Here is a 25,734-nt window from a genome sequence, read left to right as displayed (position 1 = left end):
CTAGACCAGTTTGCGATTGCGACTACAATATCTCGTCGTCGCCGTTCAAATCACGCCACCCACCGCGTTTCCTATGATCATTTCGTGGTTTTCTCGGCGCGTTTGCACATCGCAACTGTACGACCGCAACCACCGTATCCGCTGTCCAAATAATTCACGACCAAATTCACCAAATAGGAAGCACTGTTGCCGATTTACCGATTTAAAGAAGGGCCTTCATAGCGGCAGTCCGCTCGCAGCGACCAACACTACAAAAGAAATAACACGCTGTTGCCCAGATCAAAGTCGCGTAACACATCCCTGAGTACTGGTTTGCAACGTAAATTATGTCCTAATGGGCAAAAATTGTATGTCAAGTATCGTATCATAACCCGGGACTCCTAACCGACTCTATTGCAATTACTTGTCAACTAATATTTCGTCACTCTAGCTCAATATGGAGTTATTCTCGACGCCGGTTCGTCGGGAACCCGTCTTTATGTCTACAAATGGAAACACCCCATCTTAGCTAGCCAAAATGCCTCTTCTTTGGAATTGCGTACTTTGCCGAAGCTAAAGCTAAAAAAGAGCAAAAAGGTCCATCCTGGCGTTGCCACATTTGCGGAAGATGTGGCATCCATTGGCCCTAAGCATTTACAGTCTCTCATCAATATGGCCCTCAGTGAGGTGCCTTCTGAAAACGTTTCCAAGACCCCTATATTTTTAATGGCTACAGCAGGCGTTCGACTTCTTCCAGAGCCCCAACAGGCATCACTTCTAAAGGGGGTCTGTAAATTTTTACAAATGAACACAAAATTCCACCTTCCTGATTGTGGCGAACGAGTACAGGTTATATCTGGAGAAACAGAAGGATTGTATGGCTGGATTGCAACAAATTACCTCTTAGGGGCTCTTGATCGACCGAAAGAACATGTTCACGGAAAGGGTCACCATACTTATGGCTTTCTGGACATGGGTGGTGCGTCAGCACAGATTGCCTTCGCTCCCAATACGACTGAAGCCGAGCGCCATGCAAATGATTTAAAATTAGTTCGCATGCGACGTCTGGACGGGTCATCAGTTGAATATAAGGTCTTCACTGCGACATGGCTAGGATTTGGAGCCAACAAAGCCCGACTTCGGTATATACAAAGTTTAGTGGAAAGCTATGCCGGTCCAGTCGACGAAATCCCGGATCCCTGTATGCCGAAGGGTCTTCGAAGTTATCTTGGGGAGAATTCAGGTCTCGGCAAATCTATCATCGGGAAAACTCTTGTTGGAACAGGCGCGTTTGATGAGTGTTTAAAGAGAACGTATCCCCTGCTTCGCAAAGATGCGCCATGCGAAGATCATCCATGCCTCCTGAATGGTCAGCACGTTCCAGCAATAGATTTCGAAGTCAATCACTTCATTGGAGTGTCAGAGTACTGGCATACTACCCACGGCGTTTTTGGCAAGGAGCAACAGGCGTACGATCTCGCAAGTTATCAGCAAAAAGTTCTTGCTTTCTGTAGCCGCGAATGGGCTTCAATAGAAAGCGACATAGTCAAACGGAAGAAATCTGCAGCACAGAAGATTCAAGACGCACAAGAAGCCTGTTTTAAAGCATCTTGGCTAATAAATGTTCTATACGAAGGGATTGGAATCCCTCGACTTGGCTTGGGACTTTCATCTAGACCCAGTTTCAATACAACATACGACAAGCCGGGGAATGGCAGGCAGGACCTCCTCAACTCGTTCCAACCAATTGATACTGTGGAAGGTGTGGAAGTGAGTTGGACCCTAGGAAAGATGGTTCTTTATGCTTCGGGCCAAATATCACCTCATCTCTCGACATTGCCCGTTGGGTTTGGAAGCAATGTAGCTTCGAAGACACCCTCCGATTTTGAGCACGCAGGATCTTTACCTTTGACGTCGGACTCGTATTTCGATAGTGAAGACAGTGATATCGACAACGACAACACTTTCGAAAACCAGACCTTGTATTCTATTCTGGCTTTGATGTTTGTCGCTTTATTAGTCGTATTCTTTCTTCAACGGCCTGATAGAAGTCGTCGAATACAGAACATTTGGCGGCGACGCCAATCCAGTCGCAAACCACGCAGCGGACTTAGCTTGACGAATAAAATATTTGGTCGTGGCACGGCAAATTATGAAAGAATCTTAGAACAAGGCGAGGCTACTCGATATGAGCTAGACGACTACTCCGAGGGTATCATCAGCTCTGACAGCAGTGACGGATCCCATGCAAATAGATATCACGGGCCAGGTGTCCCTAAGGTCGTCTTGGGTCGCCTTGAGGAGGGTCAACAACCATCAGTAATGGATCGAACTGGACTAGTCCTTCGAACGGAAAGTAGGGAACGATTGGCACCAAATCTCCAAATGTTAAACGCTGGTAGGAGAAGCAGAGCGACCAGCCCGACCCGATTGAAAAGCCCGCTTATGACTCCAACACAGGCTGAGTAGCAATGATAATATCTGATAGAAGAGACTTAGGTACAAATTGCTTATGGAATTTGGTGCGCTTGGTGTCACTTGGTCATTGACATTAGCTATGAGCACGTTCGCTGTTTTCCTCGTAACGCTGGGCCATTCATCCCTATTAAACTCACAACCAACAATCCTCCTCCCCGGGGGCCGAATTGACTTTGTGCCGTTCTGGTTCAAATTACACGAGGGATTCGTCCGAAAACGGATTGTAGCACTGCCAGAGGATCGTAGAAAGTTACGAGCGACTTTCAAATTGAAAATTCTATAGGTATCTTTATCAAATGACATTTTCAGGTGCTATGCTAAATTTATTCTTGTGGCTTCGCAAGAAAGTTGGGGTCGTTGCGAATTCGACTTTCGAATTTTCGCCACCAGTCGTCAAATGCCCGGAGAGGGACAACCTCTACACCCCCAGGACCTATCGGCTGGGTGTAGCCTGCCAAAGAATTATATGCGTTTTGTATTATACGTTGGGCAAGGAGAGAAGTAGGCATCTGCGCCGTGTTGGAATTTGACGCCGAGCTGTTTGCTGTCTTGTCGGCCGACAGCTGTTCCAAACGTTGGCCGACAGACTCTGCCGATTCAATAGAAACCCCAATCACGATGCCGTCATTTTCTGCATTGCTATGGTTTTGGCTAGGGTTCGAGTTGATCTTAAAAAGCGCGCTTTCTTTCCCAGACCCTATTCCTCCAAGAAATTTGAAGTTTGGTGTGCCGCCCAACTCAGCTGCCATGGCAACGTCCTTGGCAGTGGCAAGATAGATTGCAGCAGCGGTATTATCGGGAAGCTGAACATTCGGTAGCAAGATTACCATAACATGAGAAAAAGACTTGGTGTTTGGCAGTGTGTAAAGAAACGACGTAGGAGAAGGTGTGGATGTAGGATCAGTGATTAGCTGTTGCCCGGTTGGTATAACTCCAAACATGAGGCCGGACATTGCTGAGTGAATGGTTGGTTCTGTTGACGTTTGGGTGATCAAGGTTCTCCTTTCATTCAACGGCTGTATCTTGTTCTCTTGGGTCAGCTAATGTCGAGTCTTTGGACTGAAGATGGTGATTTTGCCTGAATACACGAAAAATTCCGCTTACCGACACGCGGGGTAGCCAGCAATCTTTAACCAACAACGAGGAGTAGTAGTAGTGGCTCGACAAGCGGACAAAGAGAAAGAAAATAAGAACCACACCCACCTTATATTATGAGGATATGAGATTGATGGCGGCCAAGGCTTTTCCACTATTTCTCTGCTTTTTCGCCTATTAGGAACACGGTTCCAGCGGTTAGGGACGGGGAGCGTCGTGTGCGAATATTTGGCGTGCGCCAATCGGCATTCGCGGGTAGGCTCTACTCACTGGATCACTCCAACGAGCCACCCCACCTTCGGTGCTTTTGGTCAGACTCATAATCCTCAACGTCTTTTCACGGCATCACGACGGACGCCCAGTCCATTGAGTCATTACATGTTGAATCAATTCCTTCCACCTAAGTCTCATCGCCCGAAATGAAGTCAAATCTAGATCTCGTTCATAATACGGATACGTGAGGCTTGCGAATCATCCCAATATATTTTGCTATTTGTCCTCCACAATTTTCAAATCGTTCTTCCACACTTCGACGGGCAGACGAATCTAAACTCAGAAAAAAGAACTAACAATGCCGTAGATTCCCCTACCCCCCTTATGCTACCGGATCCTCTACACTGTTTGATGTGCCAAACGGCATTTATACCTTTGTTTGGAGGGATGCAAACGGTATTTACCCAGTCGGATACGTGCTTGATCGCGTCGTGGCAGAGTTGGCAACCGTGCCTGATGATGTGAGGGGTGTAATGGAAGTCAACCACATCAAGAAGACGCTATCACTTTTTCAATTACCCTCAGAGCCCGAGCGTACGGCAATGGCAGCAAGTCTATCTGCGCATTGGCGAGATCACCGGACTTTCAAGCTGCTCAGGGGTTGGCGAGGGGAGCTCTGGCCCGTCTATGGGCGAAATGGCGAACTCCTTTTCAGCATGGAGCGCGCTGCTATTGGCTTACTCGGAACTATGAGATATGGAGTTCACTTGACCGCATATGTGGTTGAACCTTCTGCACCACATGGTATGCTAATATGGGTCCCAAAGCGGGCAGCAAACAAATCAACATTTCCTGGGATGCTTGATAACACTGTTGCTGGCGGGCTAATGACAGGCGAGACGCCTTTTGAGTGCATCATTCGTGAGGCGGATGAAGAAGCCAGTCTCATAGAAGACGTGGTTCGTCCGAATGCAGAAGAAGTCGGCACGGTTACGTACATATACGTCACCGATGAAAAGAACTTTGGTCAAGCTGATTTTATTTATCCGGAGTGCCAGTGGGTATATGACCTGAAACTACCTGCGAGGGTAATCCCGCAACCAAAGGACGGCGAAGTCGAAGAATTCAAGCTCTGCGACGTAAACCAAGTCAAGAGGGACCTGGCCTGTGGCAAGTTCAAGGACAACTGCGCCGTAGTCATGCTGGACTTCTTTATTCGCCATGGCATCCTGATGGAAGACGAGGAGCCACACCTAAGTACCATCCGGTCACGAATGCATCGTAAACTGCCCTTCCCAGGGCCACATCAAGAAGGGTGGCCAAGAACGTGACAAATTTGGTGATCAGTGGGCGCTTTTCATCTTTTTGCACCCAGTGGTTTCAAGTATTACTGCAGTTGTCATAGAAAAATTTACCAAAAAGGGGTGTCAATTTTTGCCGCCGTTAAACATGTATCGTTAAGGCGAAGTTCCCCTTTTAAAAGATGTGAATCGGTATCCTAGGCTGAATGTCATGGTATGCACCATTGGATAAATGTCGAGTGTCTGTTCGGTTACTTCTTGATCAAAAGATAGACGTTGTCAACTCGTAGAGGCGTGAGTTTTTTAACGGGTCCTTGCAATGACATGAGGAGGCCTCCAAATGATACGTATGCATTGCTAATTGTCCGGCCGATGATTAGCGATGAATTATCGAGAACAAGCGGAGGCTCTGAGGAAGCGCCAAATATAGCTAGGATCGTGGCCATTTGACTCAATAGATAAAGGAGGGCAAATGTAAAGGACGTCCAAGTACGTACATGGTATTGCCATCATATGTCTCTTCAAATTTGTAAATTTTGCCATAGCAAACATAGTCGTACAAATCAGCCAACGTAGCTGGGGCGTCCCCTCCCTTACCGACATCTCGCCAACCCTTATCGTCCTCCTTGCTGCCGTCTGGTGATAATGTTGTGGATAGGACAACATGTAGGGAATCGGACCTTGCGCAAGGGAAGAGTTCGATGTTGATATCAAGCACCATCACAGTTTGCGAGTCGGCCGATGTACAGGAAATGCGGGCAACACGATCGTATTTGGATTGATCATATTCGGTGACCGTAAAGCTCTCCTCAAACAGGGTTGCGTCGCCACCGCCGCCGGACATGTTGACTGGGATGCGATAGGGATCACAATATGAGGCACTTTGCATTTGTTTTCTCAGCAATATTTCTTTACAGCTGCATTAAAAAAAAGTCGAGCTAGAAGAATGACTGTTATAGGCATATCTTTCAACCGGGGCATATGTCGCCGTTTATTTTATTTTTTTCCCGCTCCTTGAATAGCGAACCAGGACCCACATTCCTCTAAGTAGTCTGAAGCTGAGCAGTTTGGTCGACTGCAGCGACCAGTGACATTTCTTGAGCAATTTATCAGTGTACATATGCATGTAACCTGCACTCTCCAGCACCGAGAATTCGGTTTTGGCAGATTCTATTCTAATTCGTTTCTAAACATTTCATTTTCATGCCTGCCCGTCTGCAGACTTCTTTTCCTTCCGTTTCCCATTCATTTGTCCTGTTGAACTTGCCTTGAAAATTAGGTCTTCCAACTGGGATTATTTGTGCCTGCGCAGTTCAGAAGACGCAGTTGTCATGTCGTTCCGCAAAAGAAATACTGTCATTCATGCGCCGATGCCGTCGTCACCATCCCAGACTGACAACAGAGACACACTCCCCGGCACTCGTCCATCACCATTAGATGGTCGCTTGACCACGTCAACTGGTACATCTTCGTTGGATCAGCTGCTGGCTGGTCATGCGGGATTGCCACTTGGAAGTTCTCTGTTGATTGAAGAATCCGGAACGACGGACTTTGGAGGTGTTTTGCTTCGCTATTTTGCTGGAGAAGGCCTAGTTCAGGGACATCAAGTCCACGTTCTCGGCGTTGGAGAAGCCTGGCGCCGAGAGCTTCCCGGTCTAGTTCAAGCGAAGGAACAGCCGCCTCATACACAAAGTTCTCCATCCGCAAGTAAAATGAAGATAGCATGGAGGTATGAGACCCTGGGTAGCCAGTCAAATAATAAAGGTACAAGCACCACGCAGCCTCCACAGTTTTGCAATTACAACATTAACAATAGAAACCAGGTCTTGACGCACAACGTGAAGCTGCACTCTCCAAAAGTTCTAGCACTTTTTGTCACTCGTTTGACCTTTCGAAGAGGCTGGGAGCAGACTGCGTGCGCGGCCGGCTTCTGACATATCCCACCCGAGACACTGCTAAACTCGGATCCCAACCTATTTTCCCAAATTTCATATCTGAGCTTCGCTCGAATCTGCAGGCCTCGTCTTTGGTACATCGAGTCATCATACCCAATATGCTTTCCCCCGCCGCGTACCCCGCCACAGCATGCAAACCGGATGAGGTTTTGCGGTTTTTACACAGTCTGCAAAGTTTGCTACGGCAGTTTCCGTCCCAACTTGCTACGGTAGTTTCGCTGCCCATATCTCTTCATCCACGACATTCCGGACTTTGCAAGTGGATGGAGCTTTTGTTTGATGGTGTTGTTGAACTCGTACCTCTGAAACAGCTGACGTACGCGAAGGAAATTAGGGCGGAGGAAAGCAAAACTCAAGGCTTGGTTCGTGTTCATAAATTGCCGATATTTCATGAAAAGGGTGGTGGGATGGAAGGGTGCTGGAAGAGAGAAGACATGTCATTTCGGCTCAGTGCTTCAAATGGACTAGTTATAATGCCTTTTAGCCTACCTCCTGTCGGCCTTGACGAAGAATCGAGGTCGTCATCACACTCGGAACAGTCCAAAAAACAAGACCTGAATTTCTGAAGGCGAATATGGTACTTCGAAGATGGGCTGCCCCAGTTGCAGCATATGTAGGTGCCTAATTTGCCGATATGCGATTTTAGCCCCGTTATCAGTATTGACCCACACAAGCCATGCCCACTTAATTAAGTCGGTCTAAATTTTCATGCACGCCCTCGGATTTTCTTGTTCTTATTCCTCTGTGCCATTGCAACGCATTCTGGTATGTACACTACGTTCCCTTGCTCCCGATTCACCTCTGGCGGCCCAAATTTGCATCATGATTATAATTCTGAATATCTGTCAATCCACTGAAATCCTGTGACGACACATTCAACATTACGAAGACGACTTATGATTCTCCAATGCCCTTACCACGTCAACCCTTGCGCTCGAGAAACCCTAGGATATATGGCCCTGAGCTAACTCAAACACAATGACCACAGGACCTATGATTTCGACAAGCGATCACGCAGAGATCGGCCCGAACAAGGTCAGAATTTCGAAAATTGCTGGACGATATCTAGTATTCGACCCTGACGCAGCTTCTCTCCTCCGGAGACAAGAAAACACGGCTGGTACTTTGGTTGGGACAACACCACAGCAACCAACTCAAAATCTTTTTTTGGGATTGCCCGTGGAGCTGCGACCTGAGGAAGCGTATATCCTTGCACGAAAAGGATCAGCATACATCGTAGACGACGTGGCTGCTCACGGCATTGCCCTGAACTCCGCTAACAAAGAGGCGCGGGCGTTGTATATAGACCATCTGCGGCAGAGCAAAAAGACCGTGCAGCATGCGTTAGCGGAACATGCCGCCTCACGAGCGGCACCCACAACTGCTCGTCAGAAACAAAACAAAGCTGGCATTAGCTGCCCATCTACCATGGGTATTGACAGCCATACTGTAGCCAGTGATATCATCACCTATCCTGACGACAAACACCAAGTCAGCACCGTAGGACTTCTATCTTTAACTCCTGTATCCAGCATCTCTCTATTGCCCCGAAACACACTTAGACCGTCTGACATGCAATCGGAGCCTGCGGCCTCGCTGTGCGGGTTTCTTCAGGAGAGAGGCTACTATATGACGCCCGGGTTGAGATTTGGTGCTCAACATAGCGTTTATCCTGGTGACCCGCTGCGCTTCCATGCACACTTCATGGCAAATGAGTACGAATGGGATGAGCACATAGCTATTTTGGACATTGTTGGAGGTGGACGCCTAGCAACAGCCGTGAAGAAGGCCTTTTTGCTGGGCGGGCAAGAGCCAGCGTGTGACTCACGCCCAAGTTCGATCCATACATACAGCGTCGAGTGGGCGGCCATGTAACAGAGAGTTGAACGCATAGGAACCAATTTGCACCGTCGTTGCGCATTTCTCAATGAAAGTAAAATTAATAAGAAGACACGATTTAGTGAGAACTATGAACCACAATCACTCGTGTAGCTGCAAGGCTGTCATGCGGCTATGGTACGAAAATTCGGCTGAAGCTCATCACATCCCTCCGGCAGCATACACATTTATCAAAGTTGTTCATTGCCAGTGACACGCGACAGTCGTCACAGAGACTAAAGCAGCGACAAGGCCAAACGACGATTGTTCGTACGGAACTCTGACAAACAACACACGGCAGGTTTGCTGCTTCCTCGGTAGCCAAATCCGTACGCTGAATTGTGTCAGTGTCGCGGGAGTGGAACTCGTTCTGATTGCGACGTGATAGGAGAATTTGCTCCAAGAGATGTTCCTCATCTTCGGGGCTCAATTTCACGTTGCGACTATCCGAAGATCTGTAACCTCCTGTGGCAGTCATGCCGGGCCGTAGAAGAACACGACTCCGTCGGAGATGATCCTGGCGCCTAAAGCTTGACCTCGTCATTACTGTATCGTACTGCAGGTGTGCAGAAAGGATGTGGGCTTCTTCTCGTTCTTCTGCAGTCTCCGGGTTTAGGAGTCGTGCTAAATTATTCGTGTCCAAGATTGTATCCGCAGGCGGCGTGGTTTCCCAGCTTCGCGTCAGTGATAGCCCTGAGGGTGCTTCTGTATTATCTTCTTCCGATCCCCAGCCGTTATCTGAACCATCTTCGTCGACTGGCGTTGTCGGGATGGATATGGCGGAAGTTGTGTCCCAGCTGTCCTCGTCGTCTGGCTTGTATTCACCACTTTCGTCATTTGAACTCCACCAGCCTCCAGTCAACCAGTACTTATATAGGTCTGCATCCAGACTGTCTTCATCCTGACTAGCATTGAATCGCCTGAATTCAGTCTCGACATCAAAGCCTTCCGTTGGAGGAATTGATCTTTGGCCGGTGATTGAACGTCCAGAAGCATCCGATGTGATGCCCTGTCTCCTTCCGGACACCCTGTCCTTGTCACCCATACTAAGCTTCTGGCGTCTAGCCAGCCAAAGGAGCCAAGCCGGTTGACTCCTTATTCGAATCCTTCCTAACCCCCAAAGTGCCGCTAGGGCACTTGTGCGAACCATCAACTTGCCTGTGCTCAGTAAAAATTCCACAGCCATGAACCACCTTGAGCTTCTTTCAGTCGCCCCAGTGCCTGTCCGAATGGCCCTGTCACTTCGCCCTCTGGATATTCTCTGGGCAGCACGTTCGCGGCCATAGCCGCTTGTCGCAGCCACGGTACAATCTTTCACTGGAACGAGCCCGATAGTGCCAATCTGGTCATACTGGGAGTTAGGCATCCCAATTCCAATTGCTTGCCTTTGTATCTCCTCTACCTCTCGGAAGCGCGCCTCTTCTAGCCATGTGCGATGTTGTAGAGTGACACCACGGTCTTCATTGAGGTATACAGCTTCACTTGCCATACTGATGGCAGCAAACCCGGTTCGAAGAAGTGCTGTATAAAAATCCATGTCTCTCGTTATGCGAATTTCTGAAAGAGAGATATTTGCTTGCATGTTTTCATGAGCATGTGCTAGCCTTTGACGAAGGGTCGCTGAACGACTGTCGCTGGTAGACAACGGCGGAGCTAGAGCAGACAGGATGAGGGCTAGTCCGTATATTAGAAGACAGACCGCAATACCAGACAGTACTAGAACATGAGGAACAAATCCAATGATGCACACAGTTGGAAATCTTAACATGCTTTGTGCCAAAGGATTTCCCAGTTCAAATTCGAAAGCGCTCCAGACGATTGTACCCATGAAACAGAGGCCCCAAAACCCTGTGTTCACGAGTCTGTATTTTGACTGGGCATCAAATACTCCCAACATGTGACTGGACAGATGAGTCATGGACGACAAAAATGCAATAAATAAGACTTCTGGGGGCGTGTTAACCTTGCTGAGGACCGCAGACCGCGTCAGAGAAGTTGATGCTGATAAACCAGATACTGGCGGGTTCAAATTCTGATGGATCCGAGGCAAAGACCCCCAGCCAAGCTGATTATTGACAGCCGCATCTGCCTCTGCGAAGGCAAGTGATTGCTCAAACAGCGTCATTCCGGTTTCCACTGAGAGCGGGCGGCCTTGGACGGCACATGATAGCGTCTCGATAAAGTGACTAAGACATAATACACCGAATAGAGGCCATAGTAGATTCAAAGACCCGCGTAGATTTTGAGCATCCGAGTCGTCGCCCTTGGGAACCATGCCAGCAGCTTCACATGATTCTCTATCACCAATGCCGAGAAGTAAGCTAGAGCTCAGTTTATTCAGGAATGCACTCGGATGTGCAAATGCCAAATCAGACGTTTTGTTTGTATCCCCCCACCGAAGTTGGTTAAATATTGGTGACGTCTGGCATTGGATAGACCGGAGAAGATGGAGTGATTGTGAAGCAAGAAGAATGATCGGCAGGACCCTGAGAAGTAGCCTAGTACGCCAGTAGAGCCGCAATCGCCTTCTGGTAGCTGCAAATATATGTGTACGGTTGAGGATTATAGCCATGGCGATAGTTGACACTGCCCACTTACTGGTAACGTAACCAAATACACTGCCCAAGCCCCGCGCGCCATCAAGGGACAGTCGTGTAGCTTGTGTGTCTGCATTTGCATCTCCGATGGATGGGCCAATCCTTGCTTTCAAAGGGATACTAATATCAGGTTCCAGCAAGTTTCGCAAGTGCAGCTCTGAGGACATGGCTCCATCCGATGGCGATGTCAGTCGTCCCGTCGAACCACCTGTGGTGTCTGACAAGGCTATGTAGGATCCAAGTTTCATGAAAATCCGTGGACCGACCCACAAGAAGTCTTCTAGAAACGCCGCATTTCGCGTCACGTTGATGGCCCAGGCGGTGATGTTGTGCCAACTTGAACCCGCAGCTGTCTGGAGATTTACCAAAGGTTGGGCCATGTGAGGAGCAAAGTCATTGGCAGCGTGAAGCCGTTGGTCCATGGCACATCCAGTAGCCACTGAGCGTTTCTGGAAGTTCACGCCTGATTCTATGTCCTGATGTGGTCGAAACCAGGCATAGAGTAGCGTTGCCCTCCTATCGAGTCCGATGGAGTCGGGTTCTCGGAATAAGCTCGCTGCCAAATGCGATGATGATGGATGGTGTGTGGTGCTGTATACTTGTTGAAATACCTGATACCACAGCACGCCCCAGGGCGCGGCGAAGAGACACTATCAATATGACGTAAGTGTGTTATTGACTAGTTCGCTATCGCCGGAGAAAGGATGCTGACGATGGTCGTATTAGCGATCGCTCACCAAGAAGGATTTGAAGCTGGCTGAAGTTGGACGACTTGATTCTTGGTTCCAAAGAGCACTTGAGTAATCCACTTTGGGTGGACCCAACGGCCATGGTCGTTGGGTGGGACACGAGGTAACTGCCCCCTAAGTACCTACGTACTTACCTAGGTAGGTAGGTACCTAGGTAGGTACAAGTACCTAGGCAGGTAGTAATGCCTACGTGCGCAGCCCCTAGCTCTGGTGACGATATAAGTATCGAAAGACAGATCTTGAATTATTATGAATTATTAAATCATTAAATTAATTTTTGGTTGATTCGCTCTGTAGTCAAATGAAATTACACGCATGATACAGGTATCGTGCAAGCGTAAAATCTAAAACAGTATTGGGCTGTACTAGGCCAAGGACAGTAAGAGACTAGAAAAGTAGACCGTCTGTACACGCATCGTGACGCGTCAGACGTACCAGCGCAATTGGTGCCGCGCCGCGGCCGCTAGCCAAGGCCATCTCGCATAAATTATTAAATTATTTAAATTATTTAATAAAAAATAAAATAAAGTAAAGTGAAGTAGAAGGCTAAATAGCCATGCGAGACCACTCATAACACTATGATTGAGCCGTACCAGGTTCCAGGACCGTGACGTGCCTCGAGGAAAACACAGAACGCACCGCGATGCGTCAAACACACTAGCCAAATATTAAATAAAAACTTCAATAAGTTATCTTGTCACAACTGATAAGATGGTGATAGTCACCAAAAAAAAAAAAAAAACCTCCGATGTACTTGAGTACCCAGACTTTAGCCACATTGGCAGGGCTAAAATTTAGGCAATAGGTACTAAGCATGTAGTTGGTGTGAGCACGTTGGACTTGAATGAGCCCGGTGTCAACCATACCATCTAGACCCATGGGCAGTTTGAATGGCATTTCATTTAACGGGTGAAGTTGTTGATGAGATGACACGACCTGGCTACTTGCATTAATTCCTCCGGGGTAGTCGCTGCTCTTGAACTACCCGGGTAGATAGCACCATGGCAGCCATTACCACAGTCGACTCAAATGAACTTCCCCGAAGACGTAATGTGAAATTTGCAAGCTTTTGCCGAATAAAGGCCCAGCCTTGGTTGATCACATGAAGCTTAGATAGCCTATATCCTACTTCCTATTTGATGGGCGAGCGCATGACGTGGATAAAACATGAATTAACAATCGAGTGGATAGAGTGAAGAAATGCTGGCGGTGGCGGCTACCTCAAACACGTATGCGGTTTCAAATGATAAAGGTACCTGGGTACGCAGCATACCACAGTTCAATCTGTGGAACACGCCATAAAGTAGCTCCGTATCTCAGTCTTAGCCGAGGTCTCATCTCCTTTTTCATGTCTGCTTAAGTAAGTGATAAAAGTTACAATTATACACATGCTCAAGGCCGCAATAGGGCCTAGATTGTCAGCAATATGTGTACTGACAGATGAAATTGTCAGCCAGCACCTAACAATAGACACCGACGACAAGACCGGTAGGTTCCACTTCGCCCAGCTCATCCTTTGAGAAATGGAAATGACTATCATGGCTGCTCGTCATCACCGGCCTTGACAAAATATGTATGTTGGGGTCAAAAGGTATATGTCCTGCCTAGACCTTACACGTCCGCTACCTCGCCATAGCTCGTCAGCAACCGCTTATACCAACAGACAAACTACACGCACCCGCAGTTATTCTACCCATTGCATACCCGAGGAGCGCCTCTTGTAATTTTGCGAATAGTGTTCCCCCTTTTCGAGAGTCGGCTTTGGCACAACTTGCCGGCGGCCGGACAGTCATCGAAGGCGTGGCGGCAATGAAGAAGCTTGAATTTAAGCTAACAGAGCCGCCTCGTTAAGAGACACCGATATTGCTTTTCCGGCTCCCTTGCTCGCAAGAACTGCCCTGCCAACCAAAGATCGGTATGTTGCAAGGTGAGAGCCACATGAAGACCCCTTGTACCAGAGATTCGTAATTTCGTCTCGAGCTGGCAAATATGCCACACAACAGGCAGCTAAAATAGTCTTGTGCTCGGAGACAGAAGGGTCCATGACTAATATTGGCTCTTTCCCAATGCCTTCGTCTTGCACAAGTGCGGCAACCCCCCCTGCAGCAACATCAACGCTATCGATTCCAGCATCGGCAATCGCAGCAGAAGCAACAGTGATGCATCCGCTGAGTATAGACATGGTGTTCCACTCCTCATGGCCTTCATCGATGGTTGTCTGGCGGCTCACGTCACCTTCCACAATAGTTACAACCACCTCGACACCGCTTTTTGGCCAGCGATCCGCAATAACAGCACCGCGCAAGGCAGTTTCTAAATGTATACTCAGATCTCGCTCACTGGCATCTCTGAGATAGCCTTTGCGCTGTCGTGTAGCAAAAGGAGCATATTTGACATGGGTTGATATAACCATATGAGGAGAGAACGGTGCTGATCGAGGAAGTGATCGAGGTCCATGCACGGTGCAGGTAAACTTCATGCCAAAGCCACTCCCAGTACTTTGATCTATTTCCAAGTAGGCTGAGCCCGATGCTGATGGTGTTACACCAGTCTTCAGATCTGTTACATGAGTTAGATGTGACCAGGTGAACGCGATCGGAGACTGGCTTACAAAATGGTCGGACATCATTATTATTCCTGGTGCGAACTGGCTTGATTATTAAATCCTCATCGTAGACAGGAGGGTTAGTAGGACCTCCTGGCCCGTTAATTCGTCGCCGATCAGACATTGCTTGGCGAGGTGTATTTACTTTTACAAGAGCTGTGTTGGCGGGCGTAAAATCCACCCAAATCGTTATGCAAGTAGTGGGGAGCGATATGAAATTAGTGGTGCGACTGATCCCACTTGTTTTGGCTTTAAGGGTAACTCCATTAAATTAAATAATTTAAAAAAAAGGGTAACTCCATTATCCACATCTCTTTATAAAGGACCCGCAAGAATTTGGCCTTCGATTTTTTTCTTCCTTGACAAACATCTTCACCAGACACTAAAGCATGCTGTCTGTTGCTCTGCAATCAAATATGAAAAATAGTGAGTGATTTGCTACCTTTTCCTGCAGCCACTGCCTTTTATTCTTCACATACAACCCATATGAAGATATCACACACCACTGTTCCCGCGACTCCTGAGCGATTGAACAAGCATGCACTACCATCTGATGAAGTGTGTTGCCAAACAATGTATGCAGCATGTACCTACCTGAAGATCTACTAATCCAGAGATACTGCAGATACACCAAGGCGAGGATTGCTACATGAAGTAGCCTAGAGAAGTAATGTCACCGAGTAAGTTAATCAGAGTGCAATTATAGCCAAACCTTCCTTGCATGATGAGACTTATTTTCATCCAGTTCTGCTACTGAACTAAAGTGATGACTCCTAAATACCATACCAAGATCTCTGATACCAACTAGCATTTCACACCTGCGTGCTTCACTGATACTATCTTCTGCATGACATGGCTAATTTGCGCATGAAGCCGCAGTGCAACGTCACTGTTTCTTTCAAACTTGCTTAGGTCCAACACTTTGTACAACCGATTCGCGCAACAAGACGCACTGTACCGCCCGAGTTATCAAGGTACACATGCTCTATTCCCTGTTTATCCGTTAAGACTGCGTAGCATGGGCAGATGATGACACAAGTTCTATCCATTCAACTACCTCATCTTTACCGAGTTATTCTCCCGCACTTGAGCTTCTCTGTCTGGGACGCTATGAAAGTTGTGGAGTTGTCACTCGACGTTATTTAACTTCAGTGCCTCTCCCTATTCGTGGCCCGTTTTGGTTCGCTGGTATGGAAGGGCCGGCGAAGATGACTGAGTAAACTGGCTTGTCTGACGAATCCTCTCAAGAACTGCTCTATATCATGGTATCCTGTTAGATGGCGATTTCTAACTGAATCTTGCAGCAGTTATCCAACAAAGCGGGTCACATTACAGAGTCGAGCTGCGGTACATAAGACTGCAGCATTTTTAAGGTGGGTATCTTCAATATTTCCATGACATTCTGATCTTTGCCACGTTGTTTTGGCAGTCGTTATTGTCTTTGATTTCACTGGTTTCATGCAAGGGTTTTAGTCGCGCATCTTAAACGTGGACGAAGTGATATAGCTCCATATGACGATAAACACGCAGACAGGCTGGCTGGTTTGGGGGCGAGAGGGACAAGAAGTCTCTCCCCACCCGGTACGGGTTGTTGTAGCAGCCAATCCAAAGAATTATAGTCGTAGCACTTCATTGTTCATTCTGCAACCTGTGTACCTTTTTTTCCGTTTGTGTTCCCAGGTCTTGGAGTAGGTCTCAGAGTGCACGAATCAAGATATGCTGTAATTATACTTGATCGCTCAGTAGTAAATGTATAGTGCATTCATTAGAACACGAACCGCCTTTTTCGCTGATGACTTAACACTGGCCAGTGGTGATGTAGTAAGGGATCGAAATCAGTGCTTCAATCAGTTTCGATTGTTCCAATTTATCTTAGCCTACACCCATTCGCCAATGATTATAATGCAGAAGGCGTGCCGACTTTGATCTAATGCTCATAGGCATTCAACCCTCTGAGTAATTGATAAATTTCATTATTCGATTTCTGTATGGTAGGGTATGCTGGAAAGGCTAGAGGACTAACCTGGCTAAAGTACCTAGGTACTTGGCTAGGTCATATCCCATCGTCAGGTAGAACTTTACTCCACAGAGTCCAGCCTGTTTACGCTCTGGCGGACATACTTTGTAATGCTAGGTACTTACCTACCCTAAAACACCTACTACGGTAGATACCTCCTAGTACCCTGGAGCTAGAACGTAGTATAGGTACCTAGGTAGGTATCTCAAGCCCAGGCCTATACTCAAGTACCTACTGGACACCTAGGTACCTACAGTACTTAGGTACTTAGATACTTAGGCGGAGGAACTCGCTACTGGTGGTCTCCTGGCCCGAGACACTCAGCAATTGACCATGCGCCTGAAGTCTCCTTTGAAAAGGCAGCTGGGTGTCCTCCACCCTTCGCTTTTTAAATCGCGGTTGCAAGCACCCTGATTAATGATTACATCGCTTGTATCACAACCGATATCCCAAGACGGATCGCCTCTTCCTCCCTTCCCATTTTTCCTCTTCTACTTGACGCAGGGAACAATTTCGCCCCTTGGTTCTGTCATTATTCTGCGCGATCTGGTAGCAGGCAGTGCGGATCTGGGTTGTTCTTTACCTATCTGTCATCTTATGTCTTGCTCTCTGCCAGCAAAATGATGCCACGGCATCAAGGAAGCGGATTTTCCAACGGATATCCCAGAGGCAACACGTTTGACATATCTCCCCATAGGTAATTGCGTGGTTATTATCCAGGTATCATATACCCACCCAATCTAATGCAACCCTTTAGATTTCAACCTCGTACTTCAGCACCGGGGAACCGACGACAGAGAAAATTTCTCATTCGAGTTGGCCTTGCAGTGATTGGACTGCTTGTCATTAGTGTTTGGTTATGGCCCTCTAACCCAATCCTCTCTGTTGTATCTCTAGGCTTGTTCTCTGCGACGAACGATGTCGAGCTCGAAACCGTCCGATACTATGATCTCAGCAATGTTCAAGGTACTGCACGGGGCTGGGAACGCGAAGAACGTATTCTCTTGTGCGTCCCTTTGCGTGACGCAGAAGCGCATTTGGCAATGTTTTTCTCCCATTTGCGCAATTTCACATACCCTCATCATTTGATCGACCTTGCCTTCTTGGTGTCCGACTCTAAAGATCGAACATTACAGGTGCTCACCGACAATTTGGAACGAATCCAGGCCGATCCTGATCCTAAACAGCCTTATGGAGAAGTGTCCATTATTGAGAAAGATTTTGGTCAAAAGGTCAACCAAGATGTTGAAAGCCGACATGGATTCGCAGCACAAGCCAGTCGAAGAAAGCTAATGGCTCAGGCCAGAAATTGGCTTCTCAGTGCAGCTTTAAGACCATATCACTCTTGGGTTTATTGGCGAGATGTAGATGTAGAGACTGCGCCCTTCACCATACTCGAGGATCTTATGCGTCATAATAAAGACGTCATTGTGCCAAGTAAGTACCGCATTGTACTATTCTGACTCCTTTACTATTCAATATCTCTATAACCAACTAATCCCGTTTCTTCTAGACGTCTGGCGACCCCTACCGGATTGGCTCGGTGGCGAACAACCATACGATTTGAACTCTTGGCAAGAATCAGAGACTGCGTTAGCGCTTGCCGACACCTTGGATGAAGATGCTGTGATTGTGGAAGGCTACGCCGAGTACGCTACCTGGCGACCTCACCTGGCATATCTACGTGACCCTTATGGCGATCCAGATATGGAAATGGAGATCGACGGCGTTGGCGGTGTCAGCATTCTAGCCAAAGCTAAAGTCTTTCGAACCGGTGTTCACTTCCCAGCTTTTAGCTTTCAAAAGCATGCTGAGACAGAGGGCTTTGGAAAGGTCGGTATTTCGTCCCACCCTATATGTGTTTTGTGACGTATTTTGACTGGAGTTTGAACAGATGGCCAAGAGAATGCAGTACTCTGTGGTAGGATTGCCACACTACGTGATTTGGCATCTCTATGAACCTAGTGTAGACGACATTCGTCACATGGAGGTAAGTACTCGAGCGGTGGCCGACCGCTGGTCGACGAGTTCTGACTTTTCGCAATAGGAGATGGAGCAGGAACGAATTGCTCGTGAGAAGGAAGAGCAGGAGAAGAAACTCAAGGAGCAGAAATTGAAAGAAGAATTTGGTGACGCAAGTAGTCAGTGGGAGAAGGATAAGAAAGAAATGAGGGAGCAACAGCAACAGTCAAAGCGGTCCAGTGTAGCTTCTCCAGAATTACATCAAGCCGAAGACGCTGCGAAGGACTCCGGGGTCATTGCTTGAGATGTATTATTATCATTTATCAGGGTGGGCGGCGGGATAGAGGCATTGTATGACACTGCCGTTATCTTCTCGGGATGATATGTTCCATTGGCGTTATGTAGGGAAAGTATTTTCATCATTCGACCGAGGGACGTCATTCCTATATTGCCAATCAGTACTCCGTCGACCTATTATTCCATCGCGATGCGACGCTGCCTTCCAAGTCTGCGAAATAGCAGAACCTGTAGTTGTTGTCGTCCATAATTCCAACATGAGGGAGGATATAGCTAGAGGTGCATCAAGTAACTTACCTAGTACGCACTATACACTATTCCCCTTTTATTTTGAACGCGTGGTTACTGGAGGTTAAACTGCTGCTGCAGCTTTAAAAGGGTATAAGAGAATTGTAGCTGGTCAAAAAAACCCAAGGAGAAAATCCCCCCTTAAAGACATGAAATGCTAGATGGATAGAATAATTAGGTCATTAAGGGGCAAAAATCCGGTTAATGTGTACGTATTATTAGAAAAACGCCACTGATTTGGTCAGAATACATAGCCTAGCACGTCTCATGCCCCCTTGCGGAGGCGCAAAAAGACGGTAAACAATTCAATCAATCAATTATACATGTAAGGCAACCGCTGAGAGAGTACATCGGTAGCAGAGACTCCCTGTCTTGTTGCACCCTGCCAATGATCCAATGATTGTTGTATGGACACCAACACACAAGTGGAATTGGGTGATTATACTACTCCATAGAAAAATCTTAGAGATAGGCCTGGAATTCGCGCTCCCCACAATCCAGAAGTACATAAGGTGCAAGGCTGAAGGTTGGTTGGGACGAGAGGTGGGGGCTCAAGTGCTGGTCATTGGACACTTGATGTCGGACTGGACAAGTGTACCAAGGTCCAAGGGGACGGAGACTCACAGCCTTGAGCTCCAATAATGTCGTCCTGTTGTAAGGCAACTTGACCAGGCTACCTAGGTCTGTCATAACAAACTTCCACAACGACAAGCTAAAACAACATCGATTCGATTTCAACGGGAGAATTATTGATATTGAACCTGTTCACATGTACTACCGCTGATCTGAACTCCACATATCGACGTAGGAGGAGGTAGGTTAACCATGAGCTTCCCAGAAGTACCAACTCCCAAAGTTACGAACGAAGCTGATGCTCAGTTCCAAAATACCAGACACGTTCATTAAGATGAGCCAAGATGCTCCGTTACCTTGTACAATCGACAGGCAATCCGCCGCTGAACTAATAGATTCGCCTTCGCTATACCACGATGCTCCGAGGATGCAGTATCGCAACCGACCGGTGTCTGTCGCCGTTGACCCCATCTCACTGGTCATATCCGAATGTATATCAATAACTTCTGCAGTCCAAAAGCATGCTAGATCACCACACTCCTCAGTATCAGCGATCCTGGGTGGCAACCCGAATTTGATACAGTTTGGTACTGCCGGCCCTGTATTGAAGACTCGACAGAAGGTGTTGACTGCAAGCGTTGGAGGTGCCGAAAACGACGATGACGCAACATCTGTAAACAACCGATGGGGTTTGCGTGGCCAGAAGGGAAAGAGCATGCAAGATAACCCTATGATTGCAGCTTTCGGCAAGCTTCGACACGAGATTGCGGCAGTCAAAGGTTTGGCCGACAACATCAGAGTTTGTACAAGCACTCATTAACTTACTTGTCAGATGTTCGCACCTTTGATGCACCCTCATTGCTGGCGCCTTTTCTCCTTGTCATCCAAGCCAAAGGGACCGCGGCACCTATTACGATTCTCGCCCTTGGAGCCCTCAGGAAATTCTTGGCTTATGGATTTGTCTGTTCTGACTCGCCCAGATTCGCACTTGCTATGCAATCTCTGTCTGCAGCTGTGACACATTGTCAATTTGATATCAGTGACTCATCCCAGGGCGAGGTGGTTCTTCTGATGATTCTTAACCTCATGGAGGACATGATGTCCGGTCCTGGTGGTCATATTTTAAGTGATGAAAGTGTCTGCGACATGATGGGTCGCGGTTTAGCGATTTGCTCTCAACCCAGGTTCTCAGCAGTGCTACGCAGAACAGCCGAGGCTGCTATGGTTCGCATGTGTCAGATTATATTCGAAGATGTCAAGCATCTTGAGCTGGAACCTGGCCAGGAAAATGACGGACTCGAGCATCGTGTCCAGGAGGACTTGGCCAACCTAAGACTGGAAGAACCTGGCCAATCCGAGAATGAAGAAAGTGCCCCAAACCCCAAGGATTCGAACTCGCCTCGGAGAGATGCACTGACTTGTGACGATGATGAACATGGAGACGCTGTGCCTGCATCTCAGAGTGTCAAGGACACCTCAAGCGAACAGACTGAAGAAACGGAGTTTGTAGATCTCAAACCTTATTCCTTCCCCTCTGTCCGAGAGCTGTTTCGAGTTCTTGTTAACTTCCTCGATCCGAATGATCGACAACACACAGACACAATGAGAGTGATGGCAATGCGAATTCTACATGTAGCGTTGGAAGTTTCGGGGCCGTTTATTACCCGACACCCGGCACTGGCGGCGATTGCAGAGGATCGACTGTGCTGCTATCTCTTTCAACTCGTCAGATCTGACAACATGGCTGTACTACAGGAGTCATTGATTGTCACGGGTACCTTGCTGGCTACGTGCAGAGGGGTGCTGAAGTTACAACAAGAACTATATTTATCCTACTTAGTTGCATGCTTGCACCCTACAGTCCAGATTCCGCGAGAGCCAGGCATTGATCCTTCCCTGTACATCGGGATACCGGAGACACCAAAGCTTGTCAAGCCTCCGCCCTCACAGGCTAGTAGTGGCCGCGCTACTCCAGTTTCCGTGAAAGATAGGCAGAAGCTTGGTTTAGAAGGAGGCGCTCGCAAGCCTGATGCAAGGCAAGCGATGGTCGAGACCATAGGTGTTCTGTCCCGAATGCCCACGTTTGTTGCCGAGTTGTTCGTAAACTACGACTGCGATGTGGATAGAGCGGATCTTTGCGAAGATATTATCGGTTTACTCTCGCGAAATGCGCTGCCTGATTCAGCAACATGGAGTACAACTAGTGTCCCGCCGCTATGCCTCGACGCCCTGCTTCGTTACATCCAATTCTTGGCCGAAAGACTGGAAGATGATCCGATTAATGCAGGGTTTCCACAACCGTCTCAACTTCGAGAGCAAAGACGAAAGAAAAGAATCATTGTCAAAGGAACTAGCAAGTTCAACGAGAAACCGAAGCTGGGGCTCGGCTACTTGGAGGCTCAGGGAATCATATCTGATGCCAATAATCCTACAGAGGTAGCGAAATTCCTCAAGGGAACTTCGCGGGTTTCTAAATCAGTCTTGGGTGACTATCTTTCGAAGAAGGGAAATGAAGCAATTCTGAAAGCGTTCCTAGATCTCTTCGACTTTTCTGGCAAGCGGGTAGATGAGGCACTGAGAGTTCTTCTAGAAGCATTCAGGCTGCCCGGAGAAGCACCGCTTATCGCGTCAATAGTTGAATGCTTTTCGGAGAAGTATTGCGCCGACGACACACCTAATGATGTAGCCAACAAGGACGCTGTGTTCATATTGAGTTACGCGATAATCATTTTGAATACCGACCAGCACAACCCTAATCTCAAATCCGCCAAGAGAATGACCTTTGAGGACTTTTCAAGAAATCTTCGCGGTACGAATGATGGAAAAGACTTCGCTGTAGAGTTCCTTCAAGCAATTTTTAACTCGATCAAGTCTAATGAAATCATCCTGCCTGACGAGCATGATAACAAGCATGCGTTCGACTACGCATGGAGGGAACTCTTAATGAAAACCGAAACGGTGGGAGAACTGGTTATCTGCAATACGAACATATACGATGCCGATATGTTTGCCGCTACATGGAAGCCGATTGTTTCAACCTTGTCGTATGTTTTCATGTCTGCGACTGACGATGCGGTTTTCGCTAGAATCGTCACTGGCTTCGATGAGTGTGCCCGTATCGCAGCCAAATACAAAAACTCTGATGCCCTGGACCAAATAATATACTGTCTGAGTCACATGAGTACACTTGCCACAGCTAATACTTTCAACACGTCTTTGAATACAGAGATTCAAGTTGGGGATGGGAGTGTGATGGTCAGTGAGTTAGCAGTCAAGCTTGGCCGGGACTTCCGCGCACAACTAGCCACACTCGTTTTATTTCGTGTGATTACCGGGAACGAGGCGCTCATTCAGCAAGGATGGAAGCAAGTAAGTCTCTCTTAAGCAATGATATGCAGCTGGATAATTGGGACTAATGTGGCGAAGGTTGTACAAATTTGGGTGAACCTTTTTGTGAACTCACTAATACCATCGTTCGCTGCCGCGAGTAAATTCTCGATATCGATACAAGGAATCCCTCTGCAAATGCCGTCCCAGGTTATAGACCGGGCTACGCGATCTGCTGAAACGGGATTCTTCAGCGCCTTTACTTCTTACATATCCAGCTATGCGGCTGATGACCCCCCGGAGCCGTCAGAAGAGGAACTAGAGAGTACATTATGTACTGTCGATTGCATTAAGTCGTGCAATATGGAGCAAATTTTTCAAAATATATTGTAAGTTCCTACACTCCTTTATTCAGGTGTCCATATGCTCTGACATCAGCAGCAATCTCTCTGCTCCTACGGCCGCAGAACTGGTGCAGGTGCTTCTTGAACAGATTCCTGAGGATGATCAAGCGGCAGTCATGACAGTCAAGCAAGATTCCATCGCGCCTGTGTCAGCAAATACTCAGGTTCAAGCTGTCGCGCAGCCAACATATGATCCCAGCGTCGCTTACATCTTGGAGTTTTGTACAATACTAGCCGTTCGGACCGACGAATGTATCAAACTCATGGGCAAGACGGTGTTCGATGTGGTGCTGGGGTTGCTACGAGATCCCGCGCAGTGGCATCCTATTACCTTGTCTCGGGCAATTTTCCATGCCCTATCTATTCTGAAGAGCAGTTATGTATGTTGATCCGCCATTTCATGCCGTAGTTCCCTTGCTAAAGCCCTGGATCAGGATCATGACTTTGTCAAGGTGCACTCCTTGCTCCATACAATCGCCAATTTGCCACAGCAAGTCATAGCAAAGTCTTCTGATACTACTCTGAGTGGGCTTTCCGCTTGTACAGAAGAACCTGGTCCACTTCGGAGCGAAATTATGAAGTCTCCTGATTTTTGGGCTATTCTTCGCATTTTAGCAGGAAACCCAGACTGTGCTACGTCTGTATTTGCAATCTTGGAGAACGGTGCGACTGGGAGTCCACCGGCTATTGTTGCAGACAACTATGAAGCTGCTATCGCTCTTTTAAATTTCTTTGCATCTGCTGCAGCTCCCATTGAGCCGTCTGAGTTAAATTCAGTACCAAATCAGCGCAGAGTACAGAAGCCTTTGAAACCGTAAGCATCTGGCCCCCAAGTGCACTGGGACTTATTGTAGCGTCATCATGCTAACATAATAATAGCGATAATGAAAGTGTTGAGAGAGGATGCAGGGCCATTATCACGTTGCAACACATGGCCGCTCGTGTCCCCAACCTGATGCAGCAATCGCGCCTCGAGACGAGTGAGGGTAGGCACCAGAACCTCCATTACATGTCTATGTTGTACGACAACTAACAAGCTGCTAGCTTGGTCAGCGTATTGGCTTCCAATTTTCCAAACACTGACAACGCAATGTACCAATCCTTGTAGAGATATCCGGCAACTCGCGTTCTCTGCCATGCAACGCTCGCTTCTATCCCCAGAGGTAACGCTTACGGACGCAAAGGAATGGACGGCTATTTTCGGTAGAGTATTGTTCCCTTTGATACAAAGACTTCTTAAGCCAGAAGTCTTTTCCTCAGATAGAGATGGCATGAGCGAGATGCGAGTGCAATGCGCATCGCTTCTTTGCAAAGTTTTTTTGCAATACTTAGTACTGCTTTCTGGATGGGATGGGATGCTTGACTTGTGGGTTAAAATCATTGACATAATGGATCGTCTGATGAACAGTGGTCAAGGTGACAGCTTGGTGAGTTCATTACTCACTCGTTCTACTTAGGTCGTACTAGTGCTAATGAGTTGTATAGGAGGAAGCAGTGAGAGAGAATTTAAAGAATGTCGTATTGTTCATGGCGAGCAGTGGGTATCTTGTTCCTCCATCACAAGATGCATCCAAACAGACGCTGTGGGATGAGACGTGGAAGCGGGTTGATCGCTTCCTACCCGAGTTGCGAAGTGATCTTGCCTCAGAGGGCCTTGGAACCAGATCCAGTACAGATCAGGTCCAAAGCGAGGGTGGAGATGGAGAGAATGAACAGAAAGAAACCGCAGGGCAAACTGGTGAAGTTGCTGATGTTGTCGGCGGCGGCGAAAGTGACCAAATAAAATGATAACATATAGCTACCCACAGGCCACTGAGCCGCCGAAATTACTCATATCGCGAAGATTTAGACTAGATCAAGAGGCCTAATCAACCTAAGTGGTCACTACTCAACAAGGCTTCAGGGCCCTCCTACCTACCTAGGTGGCCTTGGGCGGTTCATTATTCCCAACAGCTCGAACTGTGATACCAGGAAGAAGGTAGACTGGTTTTGCTAGCCGGTTGACACTTGTCAGTT

General features: G+C 47.6%; 10 protein-coding genes across 10 annotated transcripts; 6 read left to right on the top strand and 4 right to left on the bottom strand.

Moving 5' to 3' along the window:
• Positions 1-334: 334 nt before the first annotated feature.
• YND1 (Golgi apyrase) lies at positions 335-2,448 on the top strand (the record flags this gene model as incomplete). Its single annotated transcript, XM_014690267.2, has 2 exons — positions 335-347; positions 431-2,448. 2 exons carry the CDS (start codon positions 335-337, stop codon positions 2,446-2,448), a joined length of 2,031 nt encoding a protein of 676 aa, XP_014545753.2.
• A 332-nt stretch (positions 2,449-2,780) lies between these two features.
• On the bottom strand, positions 2,781-3,410 carry G6M90_00g073080 (uncharacterized protein; the record flags this gene model as incomplete). Its single annotated transcript, XM_014690268.1, has 1 exon — positions 2,781-3,410. The coding sequence occupies one exon, from the start codon at positions 3,408-3,410 to the stop codon at positions 2,781-2,783; it is 630 nt and encodes a 209-aa protein (XP_014545754.1).
• A 561-nt stretch (positions 3,411-3,971) lies between these two features.
• G6M90_00g073070 (uncharacterized protein) lies at positions 3,972-5,096 on the top strand (the record flags this gene model as incomplete). Its single annotated transcript, XM_014690269.1, has 2 exons — positions 3,972-4,009; positions 4,133-5,096. The coding sequence occupies 2 exons, from the start codon at positions 3,972-3,974 to the stop codon at positions 5,094-5,096; spliced, it is 1,002 nt and encodes a 333-aa protein (XP_014545755.1).
• Positions 5,097-5,317: 221 nt separating this feature from the next.
• RPB8 (DNA-directed RNA polymerases I, II, and III subunit RPABC3) lies at positions 5,318-5,910 on the bottom strand (the record flags this gene model as incomplete). Its single annotated transcript, XM_014690270.2, has 2 exons — positions 5,318-5,423; positions 5,564-5,910. The coding sequence occupies 2 exons, from the start codon at positions 5,908-5,910 to the stop codon at positions 5,318-5,320; spliced, it is 453 nt and encodes a 150-aa protein (XP_014545756.2).
• Positions 5,911-7,999: 2,089 nt separating this feature from the next.
• Positions 8,000-8,896, top strand: G6M90_00g073050 (uncharacterized protein; the record flags this gene model as incomplete). The annotated part of the gene is made up of 1 exon (XM_014690272.1): positions 8,000-8,896. One exon carries the CDS (start codon positions 8,000-8,002, stop codon positions 8,894-8,896), a length of 897 nt encoding a protein of 298 aa, XP_014545758.1.
• Positions 8,897-9,032: 136 nt separating this feature from the next.
• ASI1 lies at positions 9,033-12,722 on the bottom strand (the record flags this gene model as incomplete). Its single annotated transcript, XM_066130977.1, has 2 exons — positions 9,033-12,146; positions 12,681-12,722. 2 exons carry the CDS (start codon positions 12,720-12,722, stop codon positions 9,033-9,035), a joined length of 3,156 nt encoding a protein of 1,051 aa, XP_065987067.1.
• Positions 12,723-14,070: 1,348 nt separating this feature from the next.
• Positions 14,071-14,974, bottom strand: MTR3 (Exosome complex component MTR3; the record flags this gene model as incomplete). Its single annotated transcript, XM_014690274.1, has 2 exons — positions 14,071-14,804; positions 14,857-14,974. 2 exons carry the CDS (start codon positions 14,972-14,974, stop codon positions 14,071-14,073), a joined length of 852 nt encoding a protein of 283 aa, XP_014545760.1.
• Positions 14,975-17,487: 2,513 nt separating this feature from the next.
• ANP1_0 (Mannan polymerase II complex ANP1 subunit) lies at positions 17,488-19,133 on the top strand (the record flags this gene model as incomplete). The annotated part of the gene is made up of 5 exons (XM_014690275.1): positions 17,488-17,564; positions 17,625-18,304; positions 18,381-18,700; positions 18,762-18,857; positions 18,915-19,133. The coding sequence occupies 5 exons, from the start codon at positions 17,488-17,490 to the stop codon at positions 19,131-19,133; spliced, it is 1,392 nt and encodes a 463-aa protein (XP_014545761.1).
• A 1,188-nt stretch (positions 19,134-20,321) lies between these two features.
• On the top strand, positions 20,322-24,751 carry G6M90_00g073010 (uncharacterized protein; the record flags this gene model as incomplete). The annotated part of the gene is made up of 6 exons (XM_014690276.2): positions 20,322-20,766; positions 20,820-23,356; positions 23,414-23,703; positions 23,756-24,098; positions 24,153-24,532; positions 24,598-24,751. The coding sequence occupies 6 exons, from the start codon at positions 20,322-20,324 to the stop codon at positions 24,749-24,751; spliced, it is 4,149 nt and encodes a 1,382-aa protein (XP_014545762.2).
• A 355-nt stretch (positions 24,752-25,106) lies between these two features.
• On the top strand, positions 25,107-25,506 carry GBF1 (Golgi-specific brefeldin A-resistance guanine nucleotide exchange factor 1; the record flags this gene model as incomplete). The annotated part of the gene is made up of 2 exons (XM_066130976.1): positions 25,107-25,145; positions 25,204-25,506. The coding sequence occupies 2 exons, from the start codon at positions 25,107-25,109 to the stop codon at positions 25,504-25,506; spliced, it is 342 nt and encodes a 113-aa protein (XP_065987042.1).
• Positions 25,507-25,734: the final 228 nt, after the last annotated feature.

Source organism: Metarhizium brunneum, chromosome 4 (genome assembly GCF_013426205.1).
Source record: "Metarhizium brunneum chromosome 4, complete sequence".
Taxonomy (NCBI): domain Eukaryota; kingdom Fungi; phylum Ascomycota; class Sordariomycetes; order Hypocreales; family Clavicipitaceae; genus Metarhizium; species Metarhizium brunneum.
This window is presented reverse-complemented; position numbering and strand designations above follow the sequence as displayed.